The following is a 20,222-nucleotide window of genomic DNA, read 5'->3' as shown; positions in this document are numbered from 1 at the left end:
CCCACGATGTCAAGCAAAGAGGCAATGAGTTTGAAGGTAGGCCTTGAAATACATCCACAGGTACACCTCCAATTGACTCAAATTATGTCAATTAGCCTATCAGAATTTTCTGGAATTTTCCAAGCTGTTGAAAGGCACAGTCAATTTAGTGAATGTAAACTTCTCACCCACTGGAATTGTGATACAGTGAATTATAAGTGAAATAATCTGTCTGTAAACAATTGTTGGAAAAATTACTTGTGTCATCCACAAAGTAGATGTCCTAACCGTCTTGCCAAAACTATAGTTTGTTAACAAGAAATTTGTGGAGTGGTTGAAAAATGAGTTTTATTGACTCCAACATAAGTGTATGTAAACTTCGGACTTCAACTGTACTTACAAATATAAAACCAATTGGTATACACTATTTCATTATCAAAGTAATAATTACATTTTACTCGCTATGGTTGAGAAAGAAGTGATTGAGAAATGTATTGCACTTCAAACGAATGAATCATCCACAAGTTAGCTTAACGTTTGTCTGCTTGAATACTCAAGGGTCTTTCCTTTATGCAAACTTTATTACAAAAGTTGAACATTGGGAGGATGACACATGGAAATGGAAATATTCTAATGTAGAAACTCTTTTGAATGCACAGTTATAGCGGGAGTCAGTTCGGGAATACTAATTCAGCTGTACAACATTACAACATTCTCTCAAAACTACAACAAACATACAGTGTCTCAAATCTGAACGTAAACTGCATCCTCTGTGGAGTAATATGATATGGTTTTAGAACTGCATTCATCCCGTTTATAGTGTCCAACTCTTAAGGTCGGCTCTCCCCCACTGACACAAGTGAGTGTTTTGCATATCATTTGTTTATGACAGGATCTCAGCCATACAAAAAGCAACGTTCAAGATTAGCCCCTGGGTTTTTTTCTCTCTGGAAGGGGACAACTTTGATAAATTCATCTGTTGAGTCAGTGAGCATGTTACCTTACAAAGTGTTAGAATGCACTTTATTGTGTGTTGTCCAAGAAAACCTGAATACACAATGAGAGACCGCAATATACAGGAGGGTGAATTGATATTTATTGTAAGAGTTAATGTAATGTGAAGGCAAATTACTGTTGTAATACTCTGGCTGAGCTATTCTATCCTGAGTTTAAAGAGAACTGAAAGACCCTGAAAGAGACTGTCCTCCATAGTTCTAAGAGGAGGAGTCACGCTGGGGAAGCCCTTGTAATCCAATGATGTTGCTCTGTTTGGTTATCAATGAGCTCTTTGATTTTAGGCCCAGGGAGCCACTAAAGATCTGACTACTGCTCTTTAACTACTTTTCACTGAAAGAAACACAGGTTATAGAAGAAAGAGCACTATACTCATTTGCATCCTTTTGGAAAAGGAATTTACAATGCTATACGATACAGCATTAAAGTCACCCAATAGCTTACATAATCTCGTTCAAAATTGCTGTGTGAAAACTTAACACAACTACGGTATTTCAATTAAATTATAATTCAATATATTGTTGCAGTTTTCTGGGGCTAATCTGATTTTTTGTGTGTTATAATTTAAGAGTAATTTATAACTGAAATCACAGATTATGTTTGTTCATGTGAGCACATATTGACAATAGCATTGCACTGAATATTTAATATTGTACATTATCATTGTGTGTTTTATTGCATCATTTTGGCTACGTTTGCATTTTGGCTCTGTGAGAGGAAATATTTGACTGTCTATCTTTAAATATTATAGTCTAACTAAAATTGGTGGGAAATCTAACTGCCAGGCAGCTTCTAATATCTCCATATCTGAACTTAGAATCTAGTGATTCTATTTGTGCATTTATTTTAGACTTACATCATTGCCTTTTGTTTCAATAGTATTTGATGTGATGTTGATCCATCAACCATTGTTAAACAAATGAACCTACAGTCTCTTCCCTGAATTCTGTCCCCATTTGTCACCCAGTCGGTCTCTGTTATGGAATCTCTAGCCAGAGAGCTCAGGTTAATGACCGACATGGTATTGTCATCATTCATGTCATCGACCACATTGTGAAAAACAAAGAGGACAGAAAAAGGAAGATGTGGAGTTGGTGATAAAGGGAGGTAGAGGAGAAAGTTAAGCCGGAAAGAGAAAAGTCATGCAGATACCGATTACAGCATAGCTAAATTGTAATAAGAGAGTAGAACATGTAAGGATAGGTTTCACTGACCAGAGAGTTTGACATTTGTTCACTAGTGTATTGCTAAGACAGAGGAGGGAATCTTCAGGTCCAGTGGGGACCCAGAGGTCAACGCAAGGAGCGAGATGGACACGTGGAGAACAGAAGGAAGGGACACAGGGACGGAAAGTGGAAGCGGCAGGGTGAATGTGGCCGTGTGTTTAGCAGTCCCAAAAGAATGGGTACTACATCAACTCCAGCTGGGGCCCAAGGGGTTAATGGATAAGACTGCCCAGCAGGGGTCAGGGGTCAGGAGGCCACTCTCTACCAGGGCTAATTGGCCACAGCGAACAGAGTTCAGGCCCACCGGCCGGCCCTCCATGGAGAAATACATACACATGTATACAGCAGCTTTGATAGAGGCGTCTTCCATCAAAGCCCTTGATCTGACTGAGAGAGTTGTTGTGCTTCTGTTCTCAGACAGGCCTGAGTTAGAACAATCTTAGCCCTTCACTGTACATCTCCCTCACTACCACCTACAGTGATGCAGTTTGACAAATATAGACAGTATAGGTGGCCTTTGGTTCTTTCTTACATACGCATTTCAATGCAATTCTTTGTTGTTGTAGGTCCAGATTACATTTGAAAACTCTTTTTCTTTTGCGTTTATTTAAAAAAACATTTCATCCCCTTTTTTCTCAGCATATAATTCATCTGCAGTAACTGGCAGAAATTGCAATGCCAAGTAAAAATTACTGTAAATTGATGTAACCTGCTCATTGTTGTGGGATTACTTTATTGTCTTCAGTGTGCAAGTATATAAACCCTTATGCCATACTAAATGAAAAGTAGGTGTCCAGGCCAACACAAAGGGCTCAATTAACATGTAAAAAGTAGGACAAATCCTCCTGGAAGATGTTCTATCTATTACAAGCCATAATTTAGCTGAGAGTCTGACAGTTGTGTATCATAAACACAGGAGACAACACGACTGAAGTAGAGAAACAAACAGTCAATAGAACAAAGTGCTATACTTCTGAGAGTTGTTGTCACAGTACACTATACTGTACTTTCTGTCAGAAACAACCATTCCCAGGACACAAACTGCTACAAGTAAATTACTGCACTACAAATATAAACAAATGAGTTTACCCTATAAACCCTCAGATGTAAACCCATAAACCCTCAGATGTGATACATTACATTGTTAAAGGATAAATAAGTCGAATGGGGAGTCCTTTCACAGCCCGAGGGAATCAATCTTACTAGCAGGCCATCAGAGGAATAGGTCAGAATAAGAATGAAAGCTCTTTTTGGCCCATTGTTTCTAAATGGATAGTAAATGAGATGTGTCTCATCTTGTCTTCTACCGTCAGAGACAGATCATATACAGTACAGAAGGATCCTGACAGATTGCAGTTGTCATGCTGATGCTGTCACTGGCCTGGTACTGAAGAGGTTGATGATTTATGGAGAATGGTGGGATGCCCAGAGTGGGCCTGGGTTAATGTTCGACTCTCTCACAGGGCCACCTCTGGGGTCTGCCTGCCCACAGCCTGCCCAAGCAGCTCCACCATAGGGGGACCTGCCTGACTCTGCCGGCCTCCAGCTAAACTCTATGCTCCCAGCAGGGTAGGAGACCCATGCTCTCTTCAAGGCCTGTGAATGGATTCAAAGAGCTGTGTAGGAGGGACTGAGGAGACTGATGAGGGGCTGGTGAGGAGTTTCACAAGTAGCAAAAAGTAGCAAACAAATGAAATTCCTTCAGAAGATATTGTATAAATCAGCACTTCACACTAAAACAAATCACAGGATAGGACAACTGCTAATCAGTGTATCTGTAATGATAGTTTAGTAATGAGTAGTTAGTAGTTTCTTTCAAAGAATGTATTGCACCAAGCATCAGTTAAATTTGTGTCTGTAGCCATGTGTCATTGTACCAATATGGACGCAATATGGACTAATGGGTCAAGTCATGTGTTTATATTTGTAGTGCAGTCATTTATTTGTAGCAATTTGTAACCTGGAAATTGCAGTTTCTATCAGAAAGTTCAGTATACTAATGTGGATGCACAATGGTATACTCAAAAGTATGTAATATCCTCCTTTGCATATTTGGGTATTATTCTACACAATCAGGATATACCCTGTCTGTGATCTATTGAAAGCATCAGATGCATTCAGAGTAAAAATGATATAAATGCGGTCAATCCTAGCTGGTGGCTACCCTCATTAAGCTGTAAATCTTTCACAATAACACCCACAGAACAGTGGGAGAAGGGTTCATCCTTCTAACTCCACCTTGTCACTGGTGCAACAATGAAGATGCTTGCTGAAAACGTTTATGTGAGGGGCCACACAATAGCCTCAATACCTCATTCAGCCAGTATAAATGTTGGACAAATCCCTCAGGGGACAAATGCAGGTGCCATGAAATACAACAAGCTGTAAAAATATCAGTTTATTTGAAATGTCAAAGTGGAAATGACAAACTTCAGAAGGCTTTTTAAACCTCAAATACACTACAAGTTGCAGGAATTGCAGGAAAGTTCTGCAAAAGGGTGATCAAATGAAGATCCTACATCTGTATTAGGGAAATCTAATTTGATCAATTAGGAAGTCAATTGACCCCATGTTGCAGTAGACCTATCCACAAAGATAACTTTTCCCATGTCATCAAATAAAATCAGTGTTTGAGGGACTGAAAAAACACCATGATCGATGCATGTGTTGAACTGACAGTATTTATGTTAAACACACATATTGCAAACCTTGCAGAGGCAGGTTTAATTCTATCCAGCCCAGGATAGGGTTTTAATGTCAGTGATATGGAAGACCCAGGGAAATTAATCATCAGTATTGACTTAGTGACGTTAATTAATCTTTTATTTATCTAAAATCAAAAATACCTTAGAAATGTGGGACTATTTGAAAGGTTTATCTTGTGATATGAGAAGCATCTTCTCCATATAATCAAGACAGGTACACAATTTACATATTTACTGTAAACTTTCCAAGAGCCTTTTGGCATCATCTTCCATGGACGCAATGCCAAACATTTTAGTGAGTTTGACAGAAGCACCACAGCGACATCTTGTGGAGGAGAAACAACAGTGACCCGGAAGATCCGTCACACACGGTCACTGCCGACGACATCTTTCTGTCACAGACCAATGTTATCAAGATGGCGTTACGGCCAGGATCTGGGGGAGGTGGCAGGTACTTATTTTCTGTCTGTATAAATATATAAGAAACGAGTCAATTATTTGTCTCACGATATTCTGCACTTGACAGCTGCGGTTTAAATTTACACACGGAATAGCGAGTGAAGAATGAGCGTTGCAATACGTTAGGCGAGGCAGGCTAGCCATACAGCTAATAATGCTAGATGCCTAAGTTAGCTAGATATCATAGGAATGCAGCTTTTTAGTGAAGTGCTAACGGTTAGATGTATTGTCACATCTTTGCTGGCTGTCGAATAATAATAACAAATAATGTGTTATAGTTTATATAACGCGTATTTGCAGCACAGTAATGTAGTTAGCTAACTAGCCATCCAGCTAACGTTAGCGAGTAGCTAGATCAGCTGAGTTGTCAGATGTTGTTTGCTAGCTAACGCTAGTTGCTTGTGCGAACAGCCCAGGTATGGATTGGCAGGCTAAGAGGATTCGATACTTCAACACACTGTCATCTTTAGGTTGTTGGATTGAGCTGACTAGCTAGCGAGCTAACATAGTTGCTACCGTCCTTATTAGCTCGGGCTAACGTTACGTCAGAGTATCCACACTGCACACATTCTCCCCAACCGCCTTCAATTGTGTTGGTGCTTTCAAGACAACTGGGAACTTGTAAAAAACTGAGGTCAAATCATGCTAATATCCCATAAGATGTTATCTCCTAAACATTTAAGCACTAAAGCAGCTAACCTGTGCTGCCATGGTGAATCTTCCTGGACAAAGCTGATGTCTGATCAGGTGTTGGATGACATCATGAAGCAAGCTGCCATGCCCTCATTCTTTCAGTGGCCAAATCTAGGCTTGATCATGATCTCAACACACATGCATATAACCTAGATCTCGTTTTTGCCCCCATGAAAGATAAATCCTCTCTGCTTAGACTAAAAATACTTTTGCTTTTCTGATTTTTGCTTCTGGTCTGATGTCATTATAATACAACTATTGTAGTTCAGTCAGTCAGATCTATCAGTCATGTCTTAACAATTAGAACCGCTATAGGCCAACGGCCACTGACGTTTGATTTTGTAAATGAAACAAATTGGCCCAAAAGGAATGCAAGGTCCTGAGCCTTCCCTAACTTTTCCTAAATGTTTCTATTTTACATTGCTCATTTGTTAGGATTTTAAAATCACAAACAGACAAGTATTTAGAGACTTTTCCCCCGTTTTATCCCCCACCTATTTCCAACTTAACCCACGAGACAATGCGCTGTAGAACGTTGTTACCCAGCCAGGCGCGAATGAGTCTCTCTCTCACTGAATTAATGGTAATTGTGCACATTACTAAACAATTGAATTTAAATCAGCGTTGACGCTTATGTTTATAGCAAATCACTTGACCAGACTCCTTGCGGGTTGATATTATTTCTTTTACATTTACTTTGTAAAAATAAGCTGTTACAGGACTGTTTTATTTACTACAACTCTATTACTAAACATGCTACGTCGTTGCAGCTGGCCTTTAGAATAATGAAAAACATATCCTTGACTCTGAGTTGATGAGCAAAGGGAAGCAAACAATGCCAACCCACTGAATGAATGCCAAATGGATGAATGGGATATACTTGTGCAAGTTACTTAACAATCAAATGTAAATTTGGCCCAACTGAATGATGAGGGTGAAGAGGCGGTGGCCCGTTCCTGTAGGTTCATGCTCTACAACATCCGCAGAGTACGACCCTGCCTCACACAGGAAGTGGCGCAGGTCCTAATCCAGGCACTTATCATCTCCCGTCTGGATTACTGCAACTCGCTGTTGGCTGGGCTCCCTGCCTGTGCCATTAAACCCTACAACTCATCCAGAACGCCGCAGCCCGTCTGGTGTTCAACCTTCCCAAGTTCTCTCACGTCACCCCGCTCCTCCGCTCTCTCCACTGGCTTCCAGTTGAAGCCCGCATCCGCTACAAGACCATGGTGCTTGCCTACGGAGCTGTGAGGGGAACGGCACCTCAGTACCTCCAGGCTCTGATCAGGCCCTACACCCAAACAAGGGCACTGCGTTCATCCACCTCTGGCCTGCTCGCCTCCCTACCACTGAGGAAGTACAGTTCCCGCTCAGCCCAGTCAAAACTGTTCGCTGCTCTGGCCCCCCAATGGTGGAACAAACTCCCTCACGACGCCAGGACAGCGGAGTCAATCACTACCTTCCGGAGACACCTGAAACCCCACCTCTTTAAGGAATACCTAGGATAGGATAAAGTAATCCCTCTCACCCCCCCCTTAAAAGATTTAGATGCACTACTGTTCCACTGGATGTCATAAGGTGAATGCACCAATTTGTAAGTCGCTCTGGATAAGAGCGTCTGCTAAATGACTTAAATGTAATGTAAATGAAGAGGCTGATTTTCATTTAGAACAACAATAGTATAATGATGAGTTTGTGTTATGACTTTTTATCACCGTTAATCATTTGACCGCACGCCTTGCGGATTCATACCATTCTCTTTTACGTTTTACTTTGTAAAAACAAGCTGTCAACTGACTGTTTTATTTACTATAACTCTATTACTAATCACATTTATTGTACTGGAAATGAAAACATGCTACGTGTTGCATCAGGCCTTTAGAATAATGCAAAACATATAATTGACTATCCAAGTGGATGAGCAAGTGGAAAGGAGGATCACTATCAAATCCTCATTCAGAGTCACATGCAGGTAACATGTTTATATCTATACTTACCTTTGTCAAATTACTCTCAATTCAAGAGATACAGCACTATTTACAAATTTGACTTTTTCCAATAATATTTGCGCTGTCCATGCGTTCAAGCACATGACCACTCGCATGGCAACATTGGCTACTAAGCAAAGACTAGTAACATAATACATGTCAAATATTCTATTCTGTTTTATTTTAAATTCATTTTCTTATTTCCACAATGTTTCTTTTGACCTACCAAAACGAAAATTATAATGGAGTCCTTTGTGATGGACTTGAACTAGTGGTTTTTCGTTTTTTCTTAGAGCCTAAAGTAACACAAACGAATGAAAATGCTATTATGTTCTTTTGAAATAATTGTTTTTTAGTTTTCTAATGTGACCTAAAACCTTTATGAACAACCAAATTCTTATTCTTCCGATAGCATTATATGAAATGTATTTATTAGACTGTTAGAATATTAATGTGTCGAAAATGTACTTTAGGCTCATGTTTTTTTTTATTGTTATATTTTTACATGGATATATTTCCACAAATATTTATTAATGCAATTCATGCTTTAAAATTGTTTATGCGCTGTTTATCAAGTCTAGGTGCTTATGTTTGCGCACCTTGCGGGTTGATGTGAATCTGATGATTATGCTAAAGCGGATGGCCGGCAACGTTCTCAACTTTCTCTAGTGGGTACTTATAGGCTGAATGGCCAGGCGGTTATCGTGTTAAACCTGAGCTGCTGTAGTGAAATAAAGCCTGTGCTTTAAATCTCCTCTCAGTTTTTAGCGATTGATGTAGAGGTCTATGAGAAATGGTGAATATTTAGTAAAGTCTTGAGTCCTGCATGAGCCTGTTGATATTGGTGAAGCAGCAGCTCGTCCTACATTGGACTTGAAAAGGCTATCCTCATGACTTTTTCATCAGCAGCTTGGGCCTGAGCTGAGCGGTGTGAATAATGAATGTCTGCCTGCAACGTGCCTATGGACCTGACCAGCCAGGTGATACGGATACTGATGCTGGGGAAACCAAATAGCTTTAGATTAGGCTGGGCCTACAGATTAGATTGGCAAGAGTAGCCTATCTCATATATGGTCTCATTGAAAATAACAGGTGATGTTTGTCTCTGACTAACAAACGTTCTGGAGACATTTCTTGTCCTGGCATTGGTGTACTTTAAGACCATTGGTGGGGGTCAGATATAGGTGAAGTGCTGATTTAGAGTGCTGAGCAGCTGTACAAACTCCCAACTGAACTCATCTATATTGAAAGCTAAGATCTGTAGAGAATAATGTTTTTCTGGTTCTATTGGTATTTTTCAGGCCTCTCCCCCTTCTCTGTTAGTAAGCTGTCTACACCCAACGGGCTGGCTAGTGGTCTCAGGTCAGCGAACGTGACCAGGGCTAGCTATGCATAGCCCTGCTGGGTGTGTGTGACTGTGTTAGTGTGTGGTGAAGGCTCTGCGATGTGGTGGACATACTACTTGATGACAATGTTACACACTGAACCAGGGACGGGGAGCAGGCAGGCGCTGTGCTGGCAACCTAGCCTGAAATTAATGAGAAACATCCTGATCCCAGGCTGTCAACAGTAGCCAGAGGCGTGAGTCTACTCTTCACTGGCCCTGCTGCCTGGCATAGCATTCTGAGGATGTGTCACAAATGGCACCCTATTACCTATGTAATGCACTACTTTTGACCAGAAAGTCTCACATCATGGGACTAGCACTCCACTTTGGGCTCCCGAGTGGCGCAGCTGTCTAAGGCACTGCATCTCAGTGCTAGAGGCGTCACGACAGACTGGTTCCTGGTTCTAATCCAGTAACAACTGGCCGTGATTGGGAGTCCCATAGGGTGGCGTAAAATTGGCCCCGGTTTGGCTGGGGTAAGCCGTCATTGTAAATAAGAATTTGTTCTTAACTGACTTGCCTAGTTAAATAAAGGTTAATTAACCTTTCTAGCGCTCGACAACATTCCACTGAAAAGGCAGTGTGCGAAATTCAAAAATATGTTTTAGAAATATGTAACTTTCAAGTCCTATACAGCAAATGAAAGATAAACATCTTGTTAATCTACCCATCGTGTCCGATTTCAAAAATGCTTTACAGCTAAAGGACAACAAACGATTATGTTAGGTCAGAGGCAAATCACAAAAACACACAGCCATTTTCCCAGCCAAAGATATGAGTCACAAAAAGCAGAAATATAGATAAAATTAATCACTAGCCTTTGATGATCTTCATCAGATGACAGTCATAGGACATCATGTTACACAATACATGTATGTTTTGTTCAATAATGTGCATATTTATATCCAAAAATCTCTGTTTACATTGGCGTGTTATGTGCAGTAATGTTTTGATTCCAAAACATCCAGTGATTTTAGCAGAAATACTCATAATAAACATTGATAAAAGATACTAGTGTTATTCACAGAATTAAAGATAGACTTCTCCTTAATGCAACCACTGTGTCAGATTTTTAAAAAACTTTAGAATCTGAGAACGGCGCTCAGAACCCAAAACAGCCAGAGTAAAAGCCGCCATTTTGGAATCAACAAAGCTAGAAACAACACCATAAATATTCACTTACCTTTGATGATCTTCATCAAAAGGCACTCCCAGGAATCCCAGTACGACAATAAATGACTGATTTGTTCCATGAAGTTCCATCATTTATGTCCAAATAGCCACTTGTTGTTAGCGTGTTCAGCCCAGTAATCCATCTTCATGAGGCGCGAGCATTTCATCCAGACAAAAACTCAAAAAGTTCCATTACAGTCCTTTAGAAACATGTCAAACGATGTATGGAATCAATCGTTAGGATGTTTTTAACATAAAACATCAATAATGTTCCAACCGGAGAATTCCTGTCTTCAGAAAAAGCACAGGAACACGAGGTAACTCTGTCAGGAGCGCGCGCCATGAGACCGAGGCACTATGCCAGACTCAAACAGGTCTCATGAGCCCCTCCTTTATAGTAGAATCCTCATTCAACTTTCAAAAGACAGTTGACATCTAGTGGAAGCCCTAGGAAGTGCAACCTCATCCATATCTCAATGTGTACTCGGTAGGCAAAGCTTTGAAAAACTACAAACCTCAGATGTCCCACTTCCTGGTTGGATTTCTCTCAGGTTTTCGCCTGCCATATGAGTTCTGTTATACTCACAGACATCATTCAAACAGTTTTAGAAACTTCAGAGTGTTTTCTATCCAATACTAATAATAATATGCATATATTAGCATCTGGGACAGAGTAGGAGGAGTTCACTCTGGGCACGCTATTCATCCAAAAGTGAAAATGCTGCCCCCTATTCCAAAAAGGTTAAGTCAAAAATCTAAATGAGGCCTATAGGGAGTTGCGATAGGAGAGCTGTACTGTAGCAACAGGTACTAGCTACATTTTGGAGTTGTGTTGAGCTTGTGGGAAAAGCTCAGCTATGTGTAGCATTCATCTTCAGTTAAAGTGCTTTGATGGGTGAGACTGAGAAATTGTACTCGGATGAATTGCTCAAGACAGGGTTAAGTGTTATTTTATAGGTTCATAGTTAAGTATCATATTAAAGCCGAGCTGTTTAATCAGTCTTTGGGAGGGTACATGACGGGTGCTGGTGCTTCCAGACTTTCAGTATGCACTTTATTTATTCATTATGTCCAAAATGCCAAAAGAGTGAAAGACTTGCAGAAGTATGGTTTACATTAGGTTGCAGTGCAGTCAGGGATGCATTACATAATTTAAGGCTCATATGAGGAGTTCATTGATGTTGAAAGATCAGTACTTTTGTTTAAATTCGTTACCAGAGTGAAAGGGAGAAAGCACGTTAGGTCTAATGATACACATGGCTCTGGTAGGCTAGTTACTGTGGTAGAAGCACCTTTATGCATGTGACACGGCCCAAGCCTTATATTAGCCCAACAATGTTGGTTGTATCAATGAACACAGGCCTTGTACAATGCAATGGCCTATACAGAGCCCACAGCTGGTATCACTGGCACTGCTGATCTCACTCTGGGTTAATCTGCCCTGTTGTTCCAGGGGGTTTCATTTGCTGTGGTTGCGTAGCATAGAGCTGCTATGAAAGCTCTGTAAAGCTACATGCTAAATCTGAGGGAGAACAGATGTGAGCCAGAATGTCTCACTCCACATCAAGCCCAGGTTATGGGAAAGGATCCTGGTATTGTTAATGCATTGTATTATTCAATTTGTAAACAAAGGAATACTGTTTTCTTTTCTTTTCAAAATATAATTATATGATTCTGGCATCCTAAAATAGAAAAACATAGTTTTTGTCTCGTATGGCATTTTGGTACCTCTGGGAAAGGATTATTTTGACAAGATGGAGAAAAAACAGCTTGCAAGTGCTATCTGGATGGATTCATGGATTTGCCTGAAATGGCAGTTGTAAAGTGAAGCTCTAAGGTCCAGTGTATTGCTCTGTAGGATGGTCTGGGCTAGTGGGCTTACCTGGGTATTAGTAGTCTCTCTGGATTTTCAGGTGTTATGATGGGCAGCAGGTAGACTAAAGCTGTCTGCTTGCATCCTCATCCATCTCTTTTCTCCTCCAGCATCAGTAGGACCATAGAGCTAGTGAGAGGAGGAGTCAGACAAGAAGCAGACTGCATCAACGTTCCAAGCTGGCCTTGTTGACTCGTTATCCCTCTCTCTTACCTAGTTCTCTGACACGGTCTGTTCTTTGAATCTAGTCTATCTTTTGTGTTTCTATAGATAAATACGTTTCTATAGATTCCTGCTCGTCTCCATTTCCCTGCCGTGTCCCGATCTAGACAGATTCTCCCATCAATTACAGCACATGAAACGACCACTGACGTGCATTCCATTAAAATCTTTGTCTAGCTGTTATTACTTTACCACTATGGAACATTACAGAGCATGGATATGCTTGGAGAAGCATTCCAGAACGACTGTTTTCAGACGAGCTCATTCCCTGATCGATAAATGTTCTTCTGAGCAACAGCAAAGGGTTATTGGATAGATTTTTCTTCCTGCCTGTCAGGTTTAGTGTTCGCGGTCAATGCAATATTTATTCATGCATTCCCTGGAAAGCAGTGAGCTAGAACAATAAGGGCCACACTGGATTCAAGTCCAGGCTGCCTAGCCGAACAGAAAAGTGTCCAAAATATAAAGACGGAACAGAAAAAGGGAGGCTAGGTATTGCCACATCACCATACAGCATGCTTATTGTTTTACTTTCTCTCCGTGCCATTGTAAGGAAATCATATCCAATCTCCAGTTTTGCTAATTCTTTGTGATGTGAATGATGACTCCTTTGTTAAAATGATAGCTGTTGTGTCACATTGTTTAAAGTCGGACAAATTATTGGTGTGAACTGATAATGATCCATTTGCTGAATGGTTTTCGATGAATAGTCCAATCTTTCCTACTTATGCGAAAGCCTATTGTGAGAGAGTTGAATGATTTCAGCCTAGATGTTCTCCATTAGTCTTCCCTTTAGGCTAGTCTCTAGCTGTGTTATTGACCTGTGTTTTTCCTTCTCTCCTGCAGTTTTATTTATCCTGTTGGAGGGGGCCTGGGACCGCCACAAGGTGAGTCATCCTGCACGCTACGTCCCACATGGCACCCTATTCCCTATTTAGTGCAGTACTTTTGACCAGTTGTGCACTATATAGGGAATAGTGTGCCATTTGTGACGTGTCCTGTCAGTCAGCGCTACTTTTCCAAATCTCCCCGGGCACTTCACTCTCTTATGTGCCCTGGTTTCTTGAGACGTTTTTGGATTCAGTAAATAGGCCTAACCAATAAATCATAATGATGTTTATCAGAGTAAAGTCAGTTCAGAGGTGCAGTCTGCGCTATCAACAACAACATCAGTCAAATACAATACATAGGCCCTAGGTTTATGTCCTATCTGTTTGTAATAGTTTATTAGGTAATTGGGATATTTGATCATCTCACACTGTGATAGTAAGCTCTGGAATTGACCTTGATGATTTAACAATACTAAGCGTTGGTCATTACCCATGACAACTCTCTGGTATCATGTAGCTTATGTTGTAGCTGTGTTATGTATAGGGTGTTTGTTGAGTTTACAATGACACTCTTCATAAACAAACTAGGGCTGGGCAATTCACAAGATATATCTTGATTTACAAAATCATTTTTGTCTCTAAATAAGCATTGTTGTACAATTAAAGGTAAAATACACTGCATTTAAAACAGTCAGCAATAATGGAATGAATTCAGGACTAAATATAATCCTTCCACAACCATAAGACCCTCTAATAATTACATTTATTTGATTGAAATAGTTTAACTTGCTTTTTGTTGCAATAATCACTTTTCTGGCTTTCAAGTCTGTCTATGAAAATGCAATTTTTGGTTACAAATTTAACTACAATATACACAATGCGTATTGACCAATAGTGACTGACTTCTTGTAGCAGGTATTAGGCTATAGAGAATGAACACAGGTCTCATCAACAACCTCTCAAGCCCTCGTGCTAGTGATGAGCCAGCTAATCTTTATATTTCAAGTTTAGCCAACTTGAATCTATTTGCTAGCTAACAAAGTTGAACAGTGGAATTGTTATTAACTCACCCTTCTGTCTGTCTCCAACTGTTTGAACAGCATGCTAGTCTGTCCACTTTGTTCAGATGTTGAAATCAACTGGTCTACCTTATTTCTGTGTTATGCTTATTGCACATCTATAAAACACAGACTAGACAGATAGTATAACAGTCGTTGGCTATAATGCTGCTACCGGTACGTGGTACCAATGCCGCGTTGCGACAACCTGAGCATTCATTTTCCAGAATCAATTTTCATTGATCGTCTCGTTTTAGTAGTGTCTGCTCATCGCACAATTTGAGTAGTTGATACATAAAAAGCATATAATTTGAAAAGCTATACAGATCTCTGGTGTAAATGGGGAAGGTGCACACAGCACAGAGGAGTGAAAGAGAGGAGACTAAATATACAACATGAGAACAAGCTTATAAACACGAAAAATCATAGAACCTCGATTCTTGCGATACAGGCATTTGGAATATCGTGCAAAAACATAAAACACACACACACACACACACACACTTGTGTCAGTGGCAGTGTTAGGGGTCCTTAGATGTTTCAGCAAATACGCATCAGAATGCATGCAGCACTTTGTTTGGATGATCCATAACCCATTATTCAGCCTGGTTGGGGCGTTATATGGTAAATCATGTGGAGGCTCCAGGAGGACTGTCAGCCAGAGCATCTGTGCAAACAAACACACTCTCTCTAGTTCTATTCCCTAATACTCCTCTGTTTTGCTCTGAGCTGTTACAGCACTCCACTCACACAGGCAAAACAGATTGGGTTGTTGCTGAGCTTCTGTTTACTCTTCCCTGTCCACGAAATGTGTTTGCAATAATAATTCACTGCACAATGTACATCTAGTCTATGTCCAATAACACACTCCAGTCCAGTTGGGCCAACTCTACTTATATTGTCCTCCTTGACAGTACATGGTCACGCTTTAGTTACTACATGTCATCTTTATGGTTTGCAACAAACCTTTGTCAGTGTAGCCTTTTGTAGTGCTTGTGGTTGACTGTACATGTGTTGTGTTTTCGTCCAGGCATGATGCCCATACAGCAGCAGCAACAACAGCAGGGTTTCCCTGGGATGGTCCAAGTCCAAATGCAGCCCAACATGCAAGGGATGATGGGAATGAACTTCGGAGTCCAGATGCCTCCTGGTGCCATGCCTATGCAGGTGTGTGTGCATGCACGGGTGTGTGTATTTGAATGCAATGGCCACAACATATTCCTTTCATTACCCTAGAGTGAAAGGTATTCTGTTTTACATTACTGTCTCTTTGGTCCTCTGAGGTATTAAATAAGCCAAAAGAAGAAGAAGGGCAAGACCATCTCTCCTGTAATGCTGCTCTTTATAAGAGAGCAGACTGCCTCAAGCTACCGCTCTCATTCAGGCTAGACATTTAGAAGAAGGAGCACTTTGCAGGGCACTGCCTCATCCTCACCAAATCCTCTGCCTTTATCTCTCTTTCATTCAGGCTAGACATTTAGAAGAAGGAGCACTTTGCAGTGCATTGCCTCAACCTCACCAAATCCTCTGCCTTTATCTCTCTTTCATTCAGGCTAGACATTTAGAAGAAGGAGCACTTTGCAGGGCACTGCCTCATCCTCACCAAATCCCCTGCCTTTATCTCTCTTTCATTCAGGCTAGACATTTAGAAGAAGGAGCACTTTGCAGTGCATTGCCTCAACCTCACCAAATCCCCTGCCTTTATCTCTCTTTCATTCAGGCTAGACATTTAGAAGAAGGAGCACTTTGCAGTGCATTGCCTCAACCTCACCAAATCCCCTGCCTTTATTTCTGTCTCTTTGCTCTTTCTTTTATCAAATGACAACTTTTACTCCATTCACTGCTGAAATGTTAGGACCTCTCTGTGTTGCATAGTGTTAATAGCACACATTATTTCCAGTCTGATTGTACTTATGTAGTGATTTCTGTGTTAGACCAACTTAGAAATGCATTGGTTTCCTGACATTGCGCTGTGATAATAATGCATGAAAGGAATGCTATGAATGCTAACGAGACCTCCGCTTTGTGTGCGTGCGTGTGTGTTCTGTGCAGGGTGGGATGACCATGGGGATGCAGGCCCCTGGGATGCAGTTCATGGGCCAGCCGCAGTTCATGGGCATGAGGGGCCCCGGGCCCCAGTACACTGCCGACATGCAGAAACAGATGGCTGAGGAACACCAGTAAGAGTCTCTCTTTCTCTCTACATGTTGTTCTGTGTGTCTATGTGGTCAGTGTGTGTGTTAGCTGTATGCTCTCTGTGTGTTATGTTGTGTAGGAAGCGTCTGGAGCAACAGCAGCGGATGCTGGAGGAGGACAGGAAGAGGAGGCAGTTTGAGGAGCAGAAACAGAAGCTGAGGCTGCTGAGCAGCGTCAAACCCAAGGTGAGCCACATCATCATCATGCCTGGCTGCTGCCTCAGTCCTGCCTAGTTCCCACAGTGTGATAAAGACACATGGGGCGCGATTTAGGACGCTTCAATGCTGTCATTCTAGATACACTCCCCTCCTGAGCCCTGCTTTTTCCCATCCACAGGGACAGATGGGGGCGAGTCGGGACGACGCGCTGGAGGCCATCAAAGGCAACCTGGACGGGTTCAGCAGAGACGCCAAGATGCACCCCACGCCATCCTCACACCCCAAGAAGCCAGGTACCCTCATCAGTACAGTCATTGTCCTTCACTCTGTGTTTCCTCCTTATCTGTCTTCCAGAAGTCAGGACACAGCTCCACTCCCCTGCTGCCTGACTGAACAGCCTCCCCCGAGATTGATAAGGCTGCCTCTGGGGTGTAGGCAGGCAGACAGACAGACGAGACAGGCAGACAGACAGACAGACAAACAGGCTGGCTATCAACCTATGTGACAGCAGCTGTTGCAAAGGACAGAGCAGCTTGTATCTGCCTCTGTGTCTCACAAAGATTCTAGCATACTAAGAGAGCAACATAATCTTCTGTTTCTCTGTCACGTTTCACTTTGTTTTAGATCTTCAACTTGACCTACTGTGTGTCTCACTGTCATTATCTTGTGCATTACAGAAAGATGTCTTTTAGCAAACATCAAACTAACCACCGTATTTATTTAGTATTAATTGATCTGACATCCTTAGTTCATATTAACTATGGACATGATCATATTTATTCATTCATATGATGAACATATTCAACAATAATTTGCTTAAGAATCCATGGTACGTTTTCTGATCCTGCACCAACTAGCCTTTATGTGTCACTGCTATAGCACTGTGCACTGTGTCCACCTCCCGTCATCGTAGCCTGTGTTGTCTTCCTCCATTTTTACAGACTCATCGCCATCCCACTCTTCTGTCACCTCTCACTCCCCCTGCTTTTGATGATGACGAGTTTAGTGACTTTATGCAGGGGCCCGTAGATGCCTCTTCCTCCTTCCCTTCCTCCTCCCTCTTCCCCTCCTCCTCCCAGGTCCATCCCCAGTCTTTAGACCCAGGTTGTAGTCAGATACCCTCTTTCCCCCCCTCCTCCCAGGTCCATCCCCAGTCTTTAGACCCAGGTCGTAGTCAGAGACCCTCCTTCCCCCCCTCCTCCCAGGCCCATCCCCAGTCTTTAGACCCAGGTCCTGGTCAGAGATCCTCCTCCCAGTCCCTCCCTGCCTCTGTGTCCATTCCTACTGCCACCCAACACTCTACTGGAAACTCCAGCTCTCAATCTGCATTTCAAGGTAACAGTTTTTTTGTTTGCATCAACCTCATAAGTCAGTGTTCATAATCAACCAATAACACCGTTTGGAAGTTATCACCAGTGCTGCTGATGCGACGATAGGCCGTACCGCATCGTGGTGTTGAAAACCCTCTAGCGTCAGACTCGGCTTGTAGTCAGTTTACTGTGTGTAAGCATACAGACGGTACGACAGATGGTCAGATTACTTAAGCCTTTAAGTTAATGCACAATAGAAAGTAAACCATGTGAGTGCCGTACCCAACAACCAGTTCTGTGTTACTGACATTTAGTAAAATACTCCCAGTGGCACATGTATTTGTACCATCCAGTATGGGCTGGGACTGTTAGTGCTCACTCTGGCTGGCAGTGGCCCTGATAAGCCAGTGAGGAAGAGATGGAAGACTCTGACAGACAGTAAACACACCAGGAGGACAGGAGACTTAGGCAGCATCCCAAATGGCACCCTATTCCCTAGTGGAATAGGCAGCGGAAGAGGGTGCTCTTTGAGACGCAGCCGGGCTCTTTGTATCCCCTGCCTTGTAATCTCCTCGATCATTCCCTGTGTTCTCTGTACGGAGGAGTGAACTGGCCTACAGAGGACACATGCCAGCTGAGAGCTGGTACGCACACATCTGTCTCCAATCCTTTAAGGAGTTAATGACCTACTTGTCTCCCATCTATAATAAGCCAATTAGGTGGTAGATACATACTGTAGCTAAAAATGGTCAAACATACGGCCCGGATCCGGCCTGCAAGGGGTCCAATCCGGCCCGCAAGGGGTCCAATCCGGCCCGCAGGTGGTTATTATAAAACATATTTTAAAATGACTGAAACAAATTGAAACACTGTAGAAATGATAATGAACCTACATTCATGTCCTGCTCGCTAATAATCACCAAAATGAAAGCTAGACTGTCAGGGAGCATCGAAAATTCAAAAAACGATGGATAGAGGACTATTTTTTTGCAAATTATAATACATTTTCAGTGCAACCCTGTGGACCTCGCTGAAGACCGAATGCGGGCCCCCGGGGCAAAATTAATTGGACTCCCCTACTCTAGCTCTTTGATATGCTGCTAGTGCCATCGACCTAGAAACTGATAGCCTAGCCTATCTGTAGCATTCAGTAAGCGGCCAGAAGCTCCACCTAGGTGCAAAAGTTGAACATATTTGTCATGTAATGTGTGAAGCTGCTGATGCACTACAGTTCTACACTCTTACAGTGTCCCTGAGTTTAAATTGGCACACTGAATGACAGCTGTAAAGCAATGATGGTCAGTTTCTGTGAAATCTAAATTCAATCTAACTAAGAAACAGGCAGTATGAATGGTTGGGATATGAAGCAGCTATGTTCCTCCTCACCCACTTCTCTAGGCCCGTCCCTGGAAGAGAAACTGTTCTCCTCGTGTGATTTAACGGCTGAAAAGAAGGCCCAGGTTAGCTTTAAGTCCCAGAGGACCCTGGCCCCTTACAGAGCTACAGTCTCGGCCCAGTTTCACTCCAGCACCAAGGCCCGGAACTGGGCTGAGGCTCCTGGGGAGCTGAGTTCTGCCTTCACTATAGAAACACCACAACCAGAGGCACCAGCACAGGGGCCCACAGCCCCCTCACCGCAAGCCGACATCCCTCCTCCTCAAACCAGTAGTGACGGTGGTGAGAAAAGAAACCATTTCTTAACAGTCTCTCTCTCTGCCTTCGTTCACCGCAGTATTAACACAGTCAACGCAGAGCACGGGGCCTATCTATTTTTTCACTCTCCACTCAAGCTTATGGCCGAATGCCCCCGATTCCTCTCTTATTTTTCAGCAAACACTTCAACGTTGACTGATAAGACTTCAGAAAATGTGATTTTACTGTTTCTAACCCGATACTTCTCTTGATTTTTCAATCTGTAATGGAAATCATACTAACCACCTCTGGGCTCACA

General features: G+C 42.1%; 1 protein-coding gene across 1 annotated transcript in view; it reads left to right on the top strand.

Annotated features, from left to right (window-relative positions):
• Positions 1-5,306: 5,306 nt before the first annotated feature.
• LOC115141287 (synergin gamma-like) overlaps positions 5,307-20,222 on the top strand; it is a 40,765-nt gene continuing 25,849 nt past the window's right edge. The window contains 9 exon segments of the mRNA XM_065000352.1: positions 5,307-5,375; positions 13,566-13,606; positions 15,638-15,774; positions 16,660-16,787; positions 16,883-16,988; positions 17,140-17,254; positions 17,903-17,936; positions 17,938-18,296; positions 19,670-19,948. Coding sequence (XP_064856424.1) covers positions 5,341-5,375; positions 13,566-13,606; positions 15,638-15,774; positions 16,660-16,787; positions 16,883-16,988; positions 17,140-17,254; positions 17,903-17,936; positions 17,938-18,296; positions 19,670-19,948 — 1,234 coding nt within the window. The 5' untranslated portion in view covers positions 5,307-5,340.

The sequence above is a fragment of the Oncorhynchus nerka genome, linkage group LG14, assembly GCF_034236695.1.
Source record: "Oncorhynchus nerka isolate Pitt River linkage group LG14, Oner_Uvic_2.0, whole genome shotgun sequence".
NCBI lineage: Eukaryota > Metazoa > Chordata > Actinopteri > Salmoniformes > Salmonidae > Oncorhynchus > Oncorhynchus nerka.
The sequence above is the reverse complement of the archived record's forward strand: the minus strand, read 5'-3'. Positions and strand labels throughout refer to the sequence as shown.